The sequence below is a fragment of the Heterocephalus glaber genome, unplaced genomic scaffold (assembly GCF_053883595.1).
Source record: "Heterocephalus glaber isolate CG9 unplaced genomic scaffold, H.glaber_assembly_v1.0 deba00001497, whole genome shotgun sequence".
In the NCBI taxonomy this organism is placed as follows: domain Eukaryota; kingdom Metazoa; phylum Chordata; class Mammalia; order Rodentia; family Bathyergidae; genus Heterocephalus; species Heterocephalus glaber.
In genome coordinates, this window is record NW_028258320.1 from 47,037,281 (window position 1) to 47,055,322 (window position 18,042).

Sequence of the window (18,042 nt, forward strand, 5' to 3'; positions counted from 1 at the left end):
GGTGCAGAAACACCTGAACTTCATGACCATCTGTTCTACCTCCTCTATCCTTGTCCTCTTCCCCAACATGTCCCCAGCTTCAATCCCAGCCGCAGCCTATCTGAGATCTGAGTCCCCTCTGTAATATCTGTTCAAATCATAGAGAGTGAGATTTTTTTTGCATTTGAATGTCACCACTTAGCTGAGTTTACTTGGGTTATTGATCTGTTTAGGCCTCAGATAGCTCATCTGTAATATGAGGGTTATACTAGGACCTAATTAAAAGGATAATTGGGGATTCAATAATATATGTAAAGTTCCTAGCCACTTGTCTTTTGGCTAGCCTGGCAAACACACACACACACACACACACACACTCAATTCACTGGGGTGTTCAGATTGCTAGCGTGACTACTTAATGAGCAATTACATATGTGGTAGGCATGATGAGGGAAGATAGGAAGGAAAGGGTCAGACACAGGGACAGCAGTAATAGAGGAGTAGCACCACGCATTAATTGAGCACCTACTGTGCACAAGGGACTACGCCCAGCTCATTACCTGTGTCATCTTCTTTGTCTCTCTTGCTATACCCATACTGCAAATGTGGGACTGAAGCTTGGAGAGCTCACATAGCTTGTCCTGTTCTAACTCCAATACTGATGCTCTTAACTACCCCATCTCTCAGTCCCTGCCCTAAATATGTCTGTAATCTAGCGAAGGTGTCAAGTACACACTCTGTCCACCACATCAGTGCAGATAATAGTAGGGGCCACAAAAGCAGAAGGGGAAGGGGAGCAAGGGATTGCAACTGGAAAGTTGTTTTGGGTCCACAGGGACAGCGCCAACCAATTAAGGCAATAAAAGAATTGAGTGTTTTGTGCCCAAACTATTTGTACTTTTCTCACAAAATATGAGAACTTGCTTTTTTTATGGCAAGTATTCTGACTTGTAAATTCACATTTATCCTGGAATTTCAAACTGAACAGCACCCCACTTCTGAGCCTGGGTCCATCCTGTGAGCCATGCTTATAAATCTTTACAGTCAAGGGATGGTTTCTCTGGTTAGCTGCTTGGATCTACTACATTCCCAAGAAGAGTTAGTGTGTGTGTGTGTGTGTGTGTGTGTGTGTGTGTGTGTGTGAGAATGTCATTTCCACGAAAGATGAGCTCTGTGGGTTCCATGTGGCCCACCCTGAGCTGCCATGGGATTGGTCCGTCTCTCACATCTCCAGGAAATGCCAAGACCCTCAAGGGCAAGATCTTGCTTTCTTTTCCTTCCCTCTGTTCAACATGTAATAAACTCTCACTAGACACTGACTGATTAAAATATGATAACATGCACAATTTCTCTTCATATTGATAGGTGCAGATTCCACAGTTGTTCTGCCTAAAGGTAAGACCATGTGTTACCTTCGGTGTTGTATACAAGACAAGGCATGATGTAAAAAAAAATTACGAAGTTTACAGTTAGGTTTTCATTTGTTTCCCAGCTTCATTCACTCACTCATCCATCCATTCAACAGATATTCATGCTGTGTCAAACTCTTTCAAGTACAGAATACATAGCAGGAGTCAAAATTCCTTTGTCATTTCCTTTATGGGATTTACAGCCCAACAGAAGAGGCAGGTGTGACATATGATCTCCCTCAGTTATATGACCTCAGCCAAGTCAACATCATACCTTGTCTTCATTTTCTCCTTATTGAAGAAATAATATAGGGGATTTGAATAAGGACTTGAATGTGACAATGCATAAGGTACCTGGCACCTGGCAGACATTCACCCTGCACTGATTCCTCCTTTGGTCACAAGCTGACTTGAGGAAGGCAATGTGGGAGATGGGAAGGGCCCCAGGATGCAGGAGTTTGATCCAGGCTGACCTCTCACCAAATGAATAACGTTGGCGCTCAGTTTCATCATTAGGGCAGGCTCATTTGATCCCATGTTCCCTAAAATTCTATGCCTTTGACATTCTGTGACCAACAAGGAGGCAATAAGCAGCCACATGGATTGGCTGAATAATATGTGTTTTTGTCAAAAACCAGAGACATAGGTCTTGTCATAGATATTAAAGGGCACTCCCACACCAAAAGTTTGAAATTTTCAAATATATAAAATGTTTGAAGAATTTAACAATAAACCCCTACCTAGATTCTATGCTGAGTTTGTAAATCTACATAGCATCCTTCCATGTGCCAATTCATTTTATTTTTACTAAGGTTTGTTTTATATGCCATATAATTCACCCATTTTGAGGTCTAGTTTGGTGAATTTTGGTTATTGTCCACAGTTATATAACCACCTCCACAGTCAGTCCACAGGGTTTCCTTGTGCCATTTCAGAGTTGACATTCTCCCCTTACAGATACATTATGGGATCTTCCTTGCTTTGCTCAGATAAGGTCATGGTGGTAGCACATGTTGGGAGAGAGATGGTGGCCAACTGATGGCCTCACATACAGCAGATCACTCAGAGCCAGTTTTTCTTTCTCTAGTGGCCACGAGGTGCATGTTAGTCTGCAAGCAGCAATGCCATGTTCTTCTCTAAATGGTGACTTTGGGAAGATGGCCTTAGAAAGCAGTGTCGTCATTTCTCCTGCTGAATTCTGGCAGGAGGCAGATGTCCCCTTGAAACACCAATTATCTTTTTTCCAATGTTGTGAATCATCTCTGCTGGCCATGTTTTCTTTTTATCTATCACTAGCCCATGAGCACCTGTTTCCCACACCATCAGTGACGTCAGAGGCTCAAAAACTACCTTCTGCATCATCAGGTAGGGTTGTGTCATTTTGTATTATGTCTCCTGCGCAACTCTGACAATGAAGAAATGAACAGATGTCCATGAGGACTTGTAAAGAGATGAACAAAACTGACCCTCATGTAGGCTGAGTATACTGGGGCACTATAACTGTGTAGTGAATAGGGGTGGGTGGGTGTCATGACAACTCTGAAGAGGGTCTGTATTCAGACCTGAGGAATCACACAGGAGGAAACATGACCTAATCCAGGACCTGAAGGGTGATGGGGTAATGGGATTGTGTCAGGCAGAAGAGAAATCAGGTAGTTAGACTCCCTATGAACTGTAGGGTGGAGACATTATTCCAGGTTAGATGCTAGGGTTGGCCAATAACCATAGTAAGTGAAGAGTAGGGTGACTTGGGCTCTCCAAAATGGCTTTTTGTTGTGATCAGGAATGAGTAATATATAAAGGTATTCAGTCTTTAGTTGAATCTTAGATTTTTACAAAGTAAGTTCAGACTGGGGAAAGATAAAGCAAGAATAAAATATTGGACCCACCAATTCCCTTAATCTAGTGTGCAGCCAAAAGAGTCAAGGAGGGATGAGGGAGCCATGTCATCACCCAGGACTGAGAAGATCTCTGGTGGAATAGTGCCCAGCAGGTGCTACAACTCCTAGTCACTGACTATGGCCTTGGGAACATGCAAGCACCAAAGGCACCATTGTTGGATCTGTGACTTTCAATCGTGGGAATTCACACTCTACATCTTTGTGTTCTTCATTTGCTTAATAACTTTTTACTGTGCATGCCTAGCATCTTATAAGCCCTGAACCAGGTCCAGCAGTGAACACATGAATGACTCAGACACAGTCCCAGGTCTCAGGGAATCTGTAGCTTAGTAGGGAGACAAATCTTGTACACAAAAAGCTGTATCACAGGGAGAAAGTGGTCTATGCCACAGGATAGAGGCCTTGTCATGCTTTTCCTGCACCATCAGACTCCTGCTTCTGCTGTTCTGTGCCCCCAGGAGCAAGACAAACCCCTGAAAAGCCGTCTTCTGAGTGCTTTCACATTCTTTACCCTCACAGTAGCTTGTGACGTCATTACTATTATCCTCAATGCCACATAGCTAGTTAGGGATGCCATACTTCAGGCCCAATCTCCCTGTCTCAACATCCATTGCTCTTTGCACTCCACCTCCCAGTGCCTCCTACCACTTGCTGGGGAGAGGAGACAATGTCACTGGCTTTACATAAGACAGTGTGCCCAGGCCCAGGAGTACCACAACTAAGAGCTAGGAAAGGAAAATGCCAGTCATGGCCTTTGTGATCACAAAAGTTTCATGGAGTAGAGGCACCTGGAATAGAACTTGAAGAAGGAAAAGATTTAAAAGGACAGGAATAGGCCAGGGATTTAGCTCAGTGGTTCTTCCGCCTGCCTCACAAGCACAAGGTCCTGAGTTCAATCCCCGGTACAAAAAAAAAAAAAAGACAGGAATAATGGAATAGTGTACTTCAAGGCAAGTGGATGGTATGAAAAAGAAGGAAGGGAAGGAAGAGAAATGTGAGGCCTTTCAGCCTTTCTTAGTGAGCATTTGGTTTCATGGCAGAAATACCCACTCAAGAAAAATTCACTGAAGGAGTCTATGGAGGGAAGTAGTAGGGGTGTCTTAGAGAACCCAACTGAGGGAGTACAAACCATAACAGCCATTCTCTCACATTCTGTGTCTCTCTTTTACCCCTCCCATGAGTCATTATTCTAAGCAGCTTCTCTATGCACTTACCTACCCACAGGTGACTCAGTGGAAGTGTCATCCTGAGTCTGCCAGCTCTCTTTGCAATTCCAATTGTCCAGCAGAGAGAATCTGGCACACTCTAGCACATGGATTGGTTGGTTTGGAGTCAAACATGCCTTCTAGTGCAGCCCAGCTGACCAGGCAGACTCCGTCCCAGGGTACATGACTTTGGCCCCATGCCTCCTGGCTGTGGGAAGATCAGGTTATCTAAAAAGAAGTATGAATAAAGAAATGTATAAATTATCTGTAGCCATGTAATACCACCCCAAAACATAGTGACTTAAAACTATAATCTTTTATAATTTCTCGTGAGTCTATAAGTGAGCCTGGCAGTTCTGCTGACCTGGGATAGACATGATCTTAACTTAGTTTGCTCATGTATCTCTGACTGGCTGGCAGATCAATTAAAGACTGGGCTAGGATGGTCCCTTTCACATATCTGGCAGTTCTGTGGCTGTCACCTGATGTGATAGAGGTAACGAAGCTACATATCCTTTATCACCCCGCTGGCTAGCTTGAGCTTATGCACATGATGTTCCAGACTGTCCAAGGGGTGAACTGCAGTGTGAGAAGCCTCCTGCACCCTCTCTGTGCACAGAACAGTATTCTGCCATACTCTCTTGCGGTCAGGCAAGCCAAAGGCTTCCATCTCAGCACCAAGGAGTGAAGACAGAAGCCCAGCCTCTCAGTGGGAGGCCACAATGTCACATTGTAAAGAGCACGGGTACAGGAAAGAAAAGAACTATGGCCATTTCATTTACAGAAATAATGGCCACAGGCACCACAGGTATGCACACTGTCTTAAAAGAGGATATACATAAGGAAGATATCATAAGACGCATGGAGCAGACCTGGTGGGGAATGGCACGGGTTCCCTCCTGGTAGCATAAGGATGGAGAGTAAGTTGCACGGACAACAGTCTTCAATGGGCAGAGGGGGTAGCTATAATCTCTTGTCCCCATTGTTCTTCCCCCAGGAGGCTGGGTCCCTGTGCGGCTGGCAGGCACCAATGAACGTTGTGCAGGCCGTGTTGAACTTTTCTACCAGGAAGCCTGGGGGACCGTGTGCGATGATCTCTGGGACCTTCCACAAGCAAACATCATCTGCAGGCAGCTGGGATGCGGCTGGGCTATTTCAGCCCCGCCTGAGGCCTACTTTGGGGAAGGCTCTGGGAAGATTCTCCTTGACAATGTGCACTGCAGGGGAACTGAGCAGCACCTTGAGGAATGTTCCCATGTTGGCTGGTTCTCCCACAACTGCGGTCATGGGGAAGATGCCAGTGTGATCTGTTCAGGTAAGTCCCCTCCACCCCCACTCCTCTCCCAGACTGATCTCAGCTTTAGTTCTTTGCAAGAAAACACTTTCTGTATGACAGTGTAAAAATAACTACTGAACATGAACCACTATGTTATTTACTCATAGAAGACGTTTTCATCTTTCCTGTTTCTAGATGCTGAATATTCAATGGTCCCACCACCAGGTAGGGAAGATGATGTTTATGAGTGCAATTTATCAACACCTCAGGGAAGAGGTTCAACTGGAAATCAGATGTGTGTTATTCTCCAAACCAGTGGAGTGGTTGAGAGATGTGGAATGCCCTGATTGTCTAGTGGGGAGGTGGATTGTACCACAGCACTCAACTAGCCCAGCCTCATTGCTGTCTTTCCACCTGCTCCACTGTGCATTTCACACCCAGAAAATGCATTCCCAGTTTCTCAGACTTCTGAAAAGCACTTTTGGTTTGTCAGCTTTGAGGCTCGTGGAAAGAATTTGATTCGGATGGGTGTGGGGTGGTTAAAATATGAGAGATGGCTAACGGTGCTTCCTGCCTAGTACAAATGGTCAGTGGGACAGATCTGGGGAAAGTCAAGGTGAGCCAGTCTCATCTCCACTCCCTCTCTTCCAAGGTCACATGACACCCTGCTTTTAGCCATTCCTCAATCGAAGAGTGAGTTATGACTAAAGCTACTTTGACAAAGTTTGGTAAAACTTCATTAACATCTCCTCCTAGGTTGTCAACTCTACCAGTTGGGAACAAATTGATCTAGGAAGAAATTTCCAAAAGGAGGTGCTAAGCTGAATGTCACCGGTGGGAAGATGTAGGAGAAGGAATGTGTTAGTCAGTTTTCCATCACTGTGACAAAATACCTGACATAAATCAGCTTTAAGGAAGAAAGATTTATTTTGATTCATAGTTTCAGAGGTTTCAGTCCACAGTCAGCCAGCTCCTTTGCTTTAGCCCTGTGGCAAGGTCAAAACATCATAATAGAAGGGCATGGCAGCGGAAACTTGCTCACCTCCTTGTGGCCAGACAGCAGAAAAAGAGAGAGACGGGTCCAGGAACAAAATATACTTCAAAGATACACATCCAGTGACCTACTTCCTCCAAGCAGGCCTTACCTTGTAGAGTTTCCACCACTTTCCAGTAGTGCCATCAGCTGGAAACCAAGCTTTCAACACATGAGCTTTTTATAATTTTTATTAGTACACATCTGTGGTACATAATGATTGCTTTCACCATGGGGATTTGGTGTGCATACATAACACATCTTAATTTCTTATGTCCCCTTTCCCTCTCCTTCCTTCTCCCCCCCCATCTCTTGATTCCTATTCTACTTGTAAAAGATCTATCTCCCTATTTCCTATTATCTATCCTTTTTTTGCTCTTTAATTTCCTTATACTTTCGGTTTCTCATATAAGAGAAACTATACAATCATAGGCTTCTAGAGGCTCCACTGAACTTTTCTTAGAACCACTTGGAGATAAAGGACTAAAATAATACCAGTGCTTGGATAGCCTGGATGGTCCTTTCAGAGAAAAACCACATTTTGAAGGCCAGGGCCAATCAAGTGTTGGCACACTTTCCACGCAGCCAGATAACCTGCTGGAGAAAAGCTAGGTATTTCCACAGCTAGTGGCATCGCTTAATTTTAGACTGAGTGTTGGACAGGTGGCTAGACAGACAAGCAGATGAAGAAACAGATGGGTGGACAGGTAGGCAGAAAACATTTGTCAGTGTTAGGGTTATTGGAGTGGGGGATTGCTGAGGGCAACTTCTTTTTACTCAATACTAGATTTTTAAGAATGTAATTTTACAACTGATGGTGGTTGGAGCCCTATCATAGTCATGAACACAGAAGGTCTACATTGGATCAGTCTGAAGCAGGTCATTACTCACAACTACTAGTAACACAACAAAAAAAATTACTGGACTCACAACTGGGGAGTAACAAGAGGGAAAGGTTCTAGCCAATATCAGTAAGCCCAATGGTTACATTCTCAAAAGAAATGAGAGCTGTTTTAAGCTTCAGACAAGTTCATGACCAAATTTCCTAAGTCTTTAAAACTTTTTAGACTGATTTATCCCAAAGCATAGCCACAAAATAATGATTAATGAAACCCTTTTTTTTTTTTGAAAAAGTGGTGAAAATAAAACAAAAAAGGTATGAATTGAAAAATTATCAAACTGAACAATGAAAAAAGCTGAAATTCTAAAGTATCTCTCTGCATTTAGAAAAATCTCAGTGTGGTGGCACTATTACTAAGTCATCTGGAGCGATTAGGAATCCCCCAAAGAATGAAATGCATGACAACATAACCTGCGTGTGGGAGATCAAGGCAAATGCATCTGATCACATACTGCTGGCATTTCCATATCTCAAGTAAGTACTGAATGTGTTAAGTATTCTGGGCAGTTTAAAATTCTACTCATTTATTCTCTTGTTGATTCTCATAAGCAAGAGTCCTTTGTGCATTTTAAAGTTTTTATTTTGAAGTAACTAGACACATAGGATACAAAAGTAATACAGACCCCCGTGTATTAGTATAACTATAGAACAATATCAAAACCTGGAAGTTGACACTGGATAATGCTCTTAGCTAGACATAGACCCTATTCAACTCCCATCCATTTTACATGCACTTATGTGGGGGGAGGGGTTCATGCAACTTTCCTCATGTGTGGGTTCATATGATCACTACCAAATTCTAGATACAGACCTGTTACATTACCACAAACCACTCTTTTTACCCTTTGTATTTGTTAACTGCCCCCTCTCTGTCCTCTAAGATTGTAATTGGTTCTGCCTGTGTACTTTGTCATTTTGATAATGTTATGTACATGGAATCATACGCTACATAGCTTTTGGAGATTGAATTCTTGCACTCAGGATGATTCCCTTAAGATACATCCAGGCTGTTGTATGCATCAATAGTTTGGTCCTTTTAACTACTGAAAAGTATTCTATTCATATGTCTAGCAGAGTCTGTTTAATCCTTTCCCCCTGACACACATCTGGGTTGTTTCCAGTCTTGGGCTCTCACAGATAAAGCTTCTATGAACAATCTCTTGCAAATTCTTATGTAAATGTAAGTTTTCATTTCTCAGGGATAAATGCTCATGAGTGTGATTACTAGATTGTGTGGTAAGAACACATTTAGCTTTTTTAGAACATGCTACACTGTTTTTTAGTGACTTCCATTTCACATTTCTAGCAGCAGCATATAAGATCCAGTTTCTCTACATCCTATCTAGGATCTGGTATTTTTTCTGTTAGCTGTTTGTATACAAATCCTGAATATGTTTTATTAGGTTTATGTGTAGGTATTTCTTTACTGGTGTTGAAGTCACAATAAATGATAATGTTTTTAGTTTCAATTTCCACATTTGTTGCCCCTATGTAGAAATATGATTGATTTTGGTATACTTCTATGAATATTTAATTAAAATGAAATTCATCTTATAGGCTTTGGAGAGGGGTGTGTGTGTGTGTGTGTGTGTGTGTGTGTGAGCACGCAAGGAGAGAGAGATGGAGAGATAGCCCATGTGTGTCCTGGCCAGCTGGTTAAAGATGCAGATTCCAGAGTACCCCAATCCTACTAAGTCAGGAAATTTGAGATTTTAAACAGTAACTAGACAATATTTATTTTGTTCATAGATGAATGGCCTATGTTAATTAACCACAAGGAAAAACCTAAATTATTTTTACTTTTGAATTTTGCTTAATTGAAAGATGGCTTGGAAGGGATGACTCTTACAGTTGTCACATAGAGACGGTTTCTGATTCTAGTGCCAGTGGCATTAGGACAAATATTCACAGAGAGCAACCATGGAAAAAGTCAGATGACTTCCACAGAGGGAGCTGGCAGATCATCACCCAATCCCCCGTAGGCAGGTTACTGCTAAAAGCCTGTCGCTGGGCAGTTGGAACCTGGAGCTACATCCCATGAGAGGTTGAGCAGCCTTCCCCCAGCCCCACTGCCATGCTGCTCCTCGCCTCCAGATTGCCATGCGTTGAAATTGCCTTGATCAGCCGGGCCCTGCCATTGACCCAACGCTGTCAGGTACCTTGCAGCCTCAGCTGACCTGAGACCCTCATCGGGTTTATACCTAGAACCAGGCTCCTCTCTCCTCCCCCAGATAAAATCCTATTCTCTTAGGCAGTGACTGAGAAAAAAAAGGAGGATGAAAGTATCTACACTGCTTCTGCATCACTGACAGGCTTTGAAACTGTCCCCAACCTCTTCATAGTCATGTAATAAAGAAAGTCTCGTAGCGTGCCTTCTATACCTTCTGATGAAGAGACTAAGTATGTGTGGGTATTTACTTCTTCAGCCTTGACTGCACCAATGAATATTTTGAAATCCTGGATGGCCCTCCATCTTCAGCAAAGTCCTTGGGGAAGAAGACCTGCTCTGGTTTCTACCTTACCTACTCATCCTCCTCTAGCTCAGTGACCCTTGTGTACTTCCGAGGGTTCAACAACATAGGGAAAAACTTCATTGCTTACTATTATTCTGCAACCAAAGGTAAGGTGGTGAGAAACCATGGCTCTGGACTGTCTGCCTGGACATCATCACTCACTCGGTGACTGGACAAGGGATTTGACCTCTCTGGCCTCAGTTTCTTCCCTGTATTATGAGGTTAACAGGAGAATACTATTTCTTAGGTTTGTTGTGGGGATTACATGCAATGACACAAGCAAAGCACTTCAGCAAGATGTGCATTTTAACATATCCCAGGTGCTTCATAACTGGCAACTTTATCATGAGCTTTCCAATTGTACATAAATATCTTATCACAGTCAGCTCCTTAGGAAGTCATTTCTGATGTTACTCTGAACCTAGACTGGGCATTTGAGGATCTGCAGAAGAGGAGGGTCTAGTCCCAGGGTAAGGGAGGTTTATACACAATCTAAAATAAGTTTAAGACAAATATACATGATCCAATAGAAGACAAAAGGAATGCACTGGGTTAAGGCAAACAATAGGACATGTAGAATGTATTAAATTGACACATGCCTATATCTCAGCAAAAGGCATTAGGAAAGAGAGAGCACAACACAGGCTGCATGGATTAATGAAAACCTCAGAGGGATTTAGCCTTAGAGCTGGTGAGGCCATAAGTAGAGAAACGGGGAAAGGACAATCAGGAGCAAGAAGAGTATGAGCCTGGAGATGGGAGGTACAGGGTATGTGCCATGAAACAGACAGGAGCAGAGCTAAGGGTTTTTGTTAAAGCACAATGTACCCAAGTTAGCAACAATAACAGCAATGACCAGAATACTCTAATAGCTAATGTGTATCGAATGTCTATTATATGCCAGCCATTGTGTTTTTAAGCTCTTTGGATGTGTTACTATGACACAAATCCATGGTTATTCCTCTTTGACAGATGGGGAAACTGAGGCTTGAGATGTTCAGTAATTATCTGAGGTTCTGCACTACTTACCACCAAGAGAAGGCAGAGCTCATAGAACTGCAAAGTTCTTGTGTCTGCTTTGTCCAAGATGCTGTTAGAACAGTTGTAAGGCCGGGGATTTAGCTCAGTGGCACTGTACCTGCCTTGAAAGTGCAAGGTCCTGAGTTCGATCCCCAGTACCAAAAAATAAATAAATAAATAACAGTCACCAGTGCCTTTAGAATGAGTCAGGGTAACTCATTGAGCAAGCTGGGGACACATGCTAGGAGAGCCAGGTGCAGAGGTGCACACCTATAAACCCAGCACTCTGGAAGGCTAAGAGGATTGGAAGTTTGAGTCCAGCCTGGTCAAATTAGTAACTTAGTGAGGCCAAAAGTTAAAAAAAAATAATTTAAAAAGGGTTGGGGATGTAGCTCAGTACAAAGGCCCTGGGTTCAATCTTCAATACAATAACAACAAAAAATAATAAAACCAGAGGAGACACTCTGTTACAAAGAAGATTGGGAGAGGATCAGAGAAAATCAATATAATTGGTATTAAATAGCTATTGACGATGATTTTCTTATTTTGCAGAGTCAGTATCGAAGCCCCCATATCTAGTCAGTGAGTTGACTTTCATGTTGTTACTTAATATGCATTCCTATTTCTTGTTTTTTCCTCTGTCCTCAGTTCTAGTGCTTTTTCTGTCATTGTTTGATCTCTCTCATACATGTTTCCTAATTACATGTGTAAATCTACTGTAGCTGAAAATTGTCTGCATGGTTTTTGTGCAAGTATGACACCCATTCACACTAGGAACAAGCTATGCCTATCAACAGTTGGGTCACTGTATATTAGCAACTTTTATTTGATCTTCTGATTCCTTGTCTTTAACAATGACATTGAGGCATTCCTAGTCAGATACTCCACATCTAGGAAAAGTTAACAAAACAGAAACTAGTAAGAAAAAATGACTGTTTTCCCCAGCAAGATGCTGACTGAAAATGTTTTCATTTTAGCACAATTTAAATATTGTTAAATTCGCAGTAACTAGGAAGTAGAGAGTATCATCTTAGTTGGATCCCATACACTTGAGAAACATAAGATCCACATGAAAAGAGAGTTTGATTGGGGAGATCACTTATCATACAGATGAGAGGGAGAAGGAATCAGCTAGAATCTGGGTATTTAATGGAGACTGATCTTGGTTGGCTGTCTCCTGACTTGCCCACATCCTCCCTTTTTACGCAAGGGCATCTTATTGTATCCACAGCCATCCCGATAACATCAGCCATCCCAACAACAACAGTGATCCCAACAGCAACATCCATCCCAACAGCAACAGCCATCCCAACAGCAACAACCACCCCAATAGCAACAGCCATCCCAAAGGCAACAGCTATACCAAAAGCAACAACCATCCCAAAACCAACAGTCATCCCAACAGCAACAGCCATCCGAAAACCAACAGCCATTCCAACAGCAACAACCACCCCAACAGCAACAACCATCCCAAAGGCAACAGCTATCCCAAAAGCAACAACCATCCCAAAACCAACAGTCATCCCAAAAGCAACAACCATCCCAACAGCAACAGCCATCCCAACAGCAACAACCACCCCAAAAGCAACAGCCACCCCAAAAGCAACAGCCACCCCAACAGCAGCAGCCACCCCAAAAGCAACAACCACCCCAACAGCAACAACCATCCCAACAGCAACAGCCATCCCAAAAGCAACAACCATCCCAACAGCAACAACCACCTCAAAGGCAACAGCCACTCCAACAGCAACAACCATCCCAACAGCAACAGCCATCCCAAAAGCAACAACCATCCCAACAGCAACAACCACCTCAAAGGCAACAGCCACTCCAACAGCAACAACCACCCCAACAACAACAACCATCCCCAAAGCAACAGCCATCCCAACAGCAACAGCCACCCCAACAGCAACAACCATCCCAACAGCAACAACCACCCCAACAGCAACAACCGTCCCAAAGGCAACAGCTGTCCCCAAAGCAACAACCACCCCAAAACCAACAGTCATCCCAAAAGCAACAACCATCCCAACAGCAACAACCATCCCAACAGCAACAGACATCCCAACAGCAACAGCCATCCCAAAAGCAACAACCACCCCAAAGGCAACAGCCACCCCAAAAGCAACAACCACCCCAAAGGCAACAGCCATCCCAACAGCAACAACCACCCCTAAAGCAACAACCACCCCAACAACAACAACCATCCCCAAAGCAACAGCCATCCCAACAGCAACAGCCACCCCAACAGCAACAACCATCCCAACAGCAACAGCCGTCCAAAAAGCAACAGTCATCCCAAAGGCAACTCCCAAGACATTAATACCAAAGCCAGGTAAGCCTTGCAATACATTTGTTCATTTACCAGATGTCCTTGCCTCTCTGCATTTGTACCTGCTTTGTGCATAGAAACTATACCAACTATAAATAGTTTATCTATTTGCAAATGGGCCAGTTGAATCTAACCAAATTTTTAGGGCTTTTCAAAGCTTTGGGAGATCTTCTGGCTCTGCATCCCAAGATGAGCAAAGTTTACTTTTCAGTGCTTGAGCAACTTACAAGTACCTGGCAGTAGGAGATTCTCTTTCATTCTTGTGCTAGCTCTGATCATAGCTACCTTTCTATCCAAACAACTAGTTTCACGTCCATGGATTCCCATGTCAAAATCCAAATGATTTTTCCAAGTGAGTGGAGTATCAGAACCCAGAGGCAGTGAGATAGAATACCAGAGACAAAATAATGAACTTTGAAATCAGGACACCTGAGTATAAATCTGCTACTTACCAGATGCAGGATTTAGGTTGAGTCACCTTGCTTCTCCAACTTCCAGTTTCCTCATAGATAAAAATGGCACGTACCAGTACCCTTCTGTTTATCCTCCAGTGTTATCATAAAAACGAAGGTGGTACACACACTTGAAAGTGTTTCAAAAAATCACAAATCACCATGCAAATTATATAAAATGTTTTCCTGCATTTACCCAAAACAGACTGCCATATATCTCTGCCAAAGTAGATAATCAGTTGGTGGATTTGTTTAGGCTAAATGTTATTGACAAGCCTAATGACATAGAACTCTAATTGATGGTTAACTATTGACTGACTCCACCAGGTTCTCTGTCTCTAATAGTAGTACGGGGTGGGGAGCTCAGGCACCTCCTGCAAGGGTGCCATGCTCCAGAGGACAGTCACCAGGTTTCCATCTGCAGAGGGCTGGCCAGAGCTGCGGCTGATGGATGGTTCTGGACGCTGCTCGGGCCGTGTGGAGGTCCTCTACCGGGGGGCCTGGGGCACTGTGTGCGATGACCTGTGGGACCTGAATGAAGCTGAAGTTGTATGCAGACAACTGAGGTGTGGCCCGGCCATCTCTGCCCTTGGGAAAGCCCACTTTGGCCCAGGGTCAGGGCAAATCCTCCTGGACAACCTCCAATGTGCTGGAGTGGAGCGCTTCTTGGGCCAGTGCACCCACTCAGGCTGGTCGGAGCACAACTGCGGTCACCACGAGGATGCCAGCGTCATCTGTTCAGGTACCCTCTCCCCTCTCAGATGGGCACTGACAGTGCCAGAGTGATCCAAGACCATCCTGCTAGCATTCGGAGTTAGCCAGGAACAGAGACAGTATCCTCAAACCCGTAGTGTTTGATTCTGCGGTACCTCTTGGTTAAATAGATGTGGTTTAACTACTGGCCTCCAGAATAAATCCTTCTGTTTCTCATTTGACAGTAAGAATTACCAGAGTGTGTGTGCACTCTATTGAAACATGCAGAGCACATTTTTAATTAAGGGAACTCTCCGAGCACTTATATAAAAGCGCTCATGGAAAGAGGCAGCCTGATCCAGTCAAGCTGGGCAAGAATTCAGAGAGATCAGGCATGAGTCCGCCTCTCAGAGCTGGTGCTAACACTCACACTATATTGGTGCAGCATTTAAACACTCAGACTATTTGCTCTCCTACAGTATTCCCAAAAGAAGCAGAGATGTGTTTTGCAATGCACTCGTATAGAAACTGACAAAGAGGCTCCAAATCTGACCATTCTTAAACAGTCATAACACTAAGGAAATCTGTGAGCTCAAGTTACTAATTTTAGTTTCACTATAGCAATTTTTTTAAAATACTTACATTTACTCATGCGCAAACAGCTGAGAATAAGTCACCTCCGGAATGTGTATTGATAACCCTCTCTGGTAATGAGATGCCTCCGTAAACTAACAGCTGTAATCCTGAATGTGACTTGAAAGTGGTATTCTCTACCTAGAGCAGCCCGTGTGGGCAGAAGCTCCACTGTATGTCCCTACCTGTGGCTTTGAATTTAAGGTATATATTTAAAAGCATTGTCATGTGTGTTGGTATAGGTATGTGTTCACTCATTGGCTTTCTGACACCTTATTGTAGTGGCACCTATAACCTAGTTACAAGACACATGGGCACAAGTTATTCCCAAATTTCAATATTCTAGAAGATTATTGGCTAATCTGAGGTCCCCCGCAAAGGCCTTCAAAGGGAAATTTGTCTGCTATAATTTCAACAGTATAAGTCAGATTATCCCAAGTATATCCCTCCATATCTGGCCATTTTCTCAGAAAACAGCAGCAAACCAACACCCAGATGAAAGCTTACTTTTATTTCTATAGATGAAACTGCTTTCCCCAGTACTATGTATTTAAAGAGATTAACGTTTCCCATATTGGATTAATAAACATGTATAAGGATATAATTAAAACTTCGTTTTTAGCTGCTAAAATCAGATTTCTGGAAAATGCTGACATGTTTATTTTCCCTTTTTATAGATGCTGAAGAATCTCTGTCTAACAGTCCAGGTCAGTAGTACCTTTTGTTGGTGGAAGTCAAATATCAGGTAGACTTGACTTTGTCCTTGAGCCATGTGTTCTTCTGGCTCTGAATTCACTGTTCCCTTCTTTTGAAACTGCAGAGAATTACACACTGTTAAGTTGCCATTAGAAAGTCTTCTCTCTTTTTTGGTCTTTTTTTGGGGGGAGGTGGTTTGTTTTGTTTGTTTTGTTGGGTTTTTTTGGTACCAGGGATCTAACTCTGGAAAGCCTTGATTTCTATTTTTTTTTTGGTACCAGGGATCAAACTCGGGTCCTTGTGCTTGCGGAGCAAGCAGTGGAGCCACTGAGCTAAATCCCTGGCCCTTCTTTTTTTTTCGTACTGGGGATCAAACTTGGGACCTTGTGTTTGCAAGGCAGACGGCAGAACCGCTGAGCTAAATCACCAGCCCTAGAAAGTCTTATTGGCATTAATTTTGATTTTTCACATGTGATAATGACATTCTGTGTGTGTGTGTGTGTGTGTGTGTGCATGCAAGCACATGTGTATTTTCAGAGACATGTGAAGAACTACTAGCGTGGTGATGCACGCCTGCAATCTTAGCACTTGTTCACAGTGAGTTTGAGGTCAGCCTGACCTAGATAGTGAGTTCAAGGCCAGTCTAATCTACCTAGCAGGACCCTGTCTCAAAAAGCTGAGGGAGACAGAGAGAGACAGAGAGAGACAGAAACAGTGAAATAGCATTTCATGGTCTTTTTGAATATCTTCCCTTTAGCTCAAGGACTTCCCCTGCTTGTCCCTTGACTAACTCCTTCTCAGTGCACCAGTCACAGTGTGGAAAAGTACACTGTACCCTGTACCGGTGTCTGCATTTCACTAGTAAATAGACTCTGGGCTCTCTGAGGACAGAAACAATATCTCTTTGGTTTATGACTGAATTATCAGTACCTGATAGGGAAGACAATCAATAAGTACTGTTGAAGTGAAATTAAATTTGTTGCAGGCCTCACAACTAGCAACTGAGGAACCCATGAGAAATGTGAGGAACAAGCCCCTAGGCTTGAGATTGGGGCTGTCCCCTTCCAGCCCCTCTTGGAGCCTGATGCTGCTAGACCCCCATGTGAACCTTTAGGGGCCCTCACACACCACCTCTCTCTCTGCAGGGAACTGGCCAGAGCTTCGGCTGGTGGGTGGCTCTGGTCAGTGCTCAGGTCGTGTGGAAATCCTCCACCAGGGAATCTGGGGCACTGTGTGTGATGACTTGTGGGACCTCAATGAAGCTGAAGTTGTGTGCCGGCAGCTGGGGTGTGGTCAGGCTGTTTCGAGCCCTGGAGAGGCCCACTTTGGTGCTGGCACAGGAGACATCTTACTGGACAACCTCCAGTGCTCTGGGGTGGAGCATTTCCTGGGCCAATGTGCCCACCTGGGCTGGTCAGAGCACAACTGCGGCCACCATGAGGACGCTGGTGTCATCTGCTCAGGTATCCACTTTCTTCTCAGGCAAAACTTTCTACTCTTATGATGTAAGGTCTGTTGGAGGTCTTTCTTGGGTGAAATTTTCCTCTACCCATGCATTCATCCACTCATTCTTGAGTGTCTCTTCAGGGCTAGGCCCTTGGCTCAGCCACAGACCCTGCATGGGCAGTTCCGGGTTTGCATAGAGGAGGCCTTGATGCCCATGGGCACCAACATGCCTAGGGCATTATAATGCAGATTCAGGGCCATGGCCCCAGAGACTATGTGGGTACTCAGGAGTCTACATGTTAACAAGTAGCCCAGGAATTCCACATAGGAGAAGCCAAGGGTGATCTTGCCCTGGCTGTCTAGGGGCAGAGTTGATCTAACTGCTAAGTCCCAGATTCCTAGATCAAGGATTCTGCCAGAGGAGAGTTGAAGATGCCCAAGGGGCAGCTCTGGTACTCTGAGTTCCGATACCCAGAAAGGCCATGGTCCTGTCTCCTTTATCTCCCTCTGGGACCCTTGTTACCTCACCTCTTCCATACATTGGATTAAAGAG

At 43.8% G+C, this 18,042-nt stretch overlaps 2 protein-coding genes across 2 annotated transcripts in view; both read left to right on the top strand.

Moving 5' to 3' along the window:
* The window catches only part of LOC101715149 (scavenger receptor cysteine-rich domain-containing protein DMBT1-like), a 150,988-nt gene that overhangs the window by 71,566 nt on the left and 61,380 nt on the right, over positions 1–18,042 (top strand). The window contains 5 exon segments of the mRNA XM_087185349.1: positions 5,492–5,809; positions 8,031–8,178; positions 10,131–10,324; positions 14,446–14,786; positions 17,158–17,506. Coding sequence (XP_087041475.1) covers positions 5,492–5,809; positions 8,031–8,178; positions 10,131–10,324; positions 14,446–14,786; positions 17,158–17,506 — 1,350 coding nt within the window.
* Positions 11,650–13,566, top strand: LOC147825671 (uncharacterized). The gene is made up of 2 exons (XM_087185058.1): positions 11,650–11,819; positions 12,469–13,566. The coding sequence occupies exons 1-2, from the start codon at positions 11,770–11,772 to the stop codon at positions 13,412–13,414; spliced, it is 996 nt and encodes a 331-aa protein (XP_087041184.1). The 5' UTR covers positions 11,650–11,769; the 3' UTR covers positions 13,415–13,566.

Coding starts and splice junctions, on each gene's coding strand:
- LOC147825671 (XM_087185058.1), top strand. CDS start 11,770: ATGATTTTCTTATTTTGCAGAGTCAGTATCGAAGCCCCCATATCTAGT. Junction 11,820..12,468: donor GAAGCCCCCATATCTAGTCA/GTGAGTTGACTT, acceptor TTGTATCCACAG/CCATCCCGATAACATCAGCC.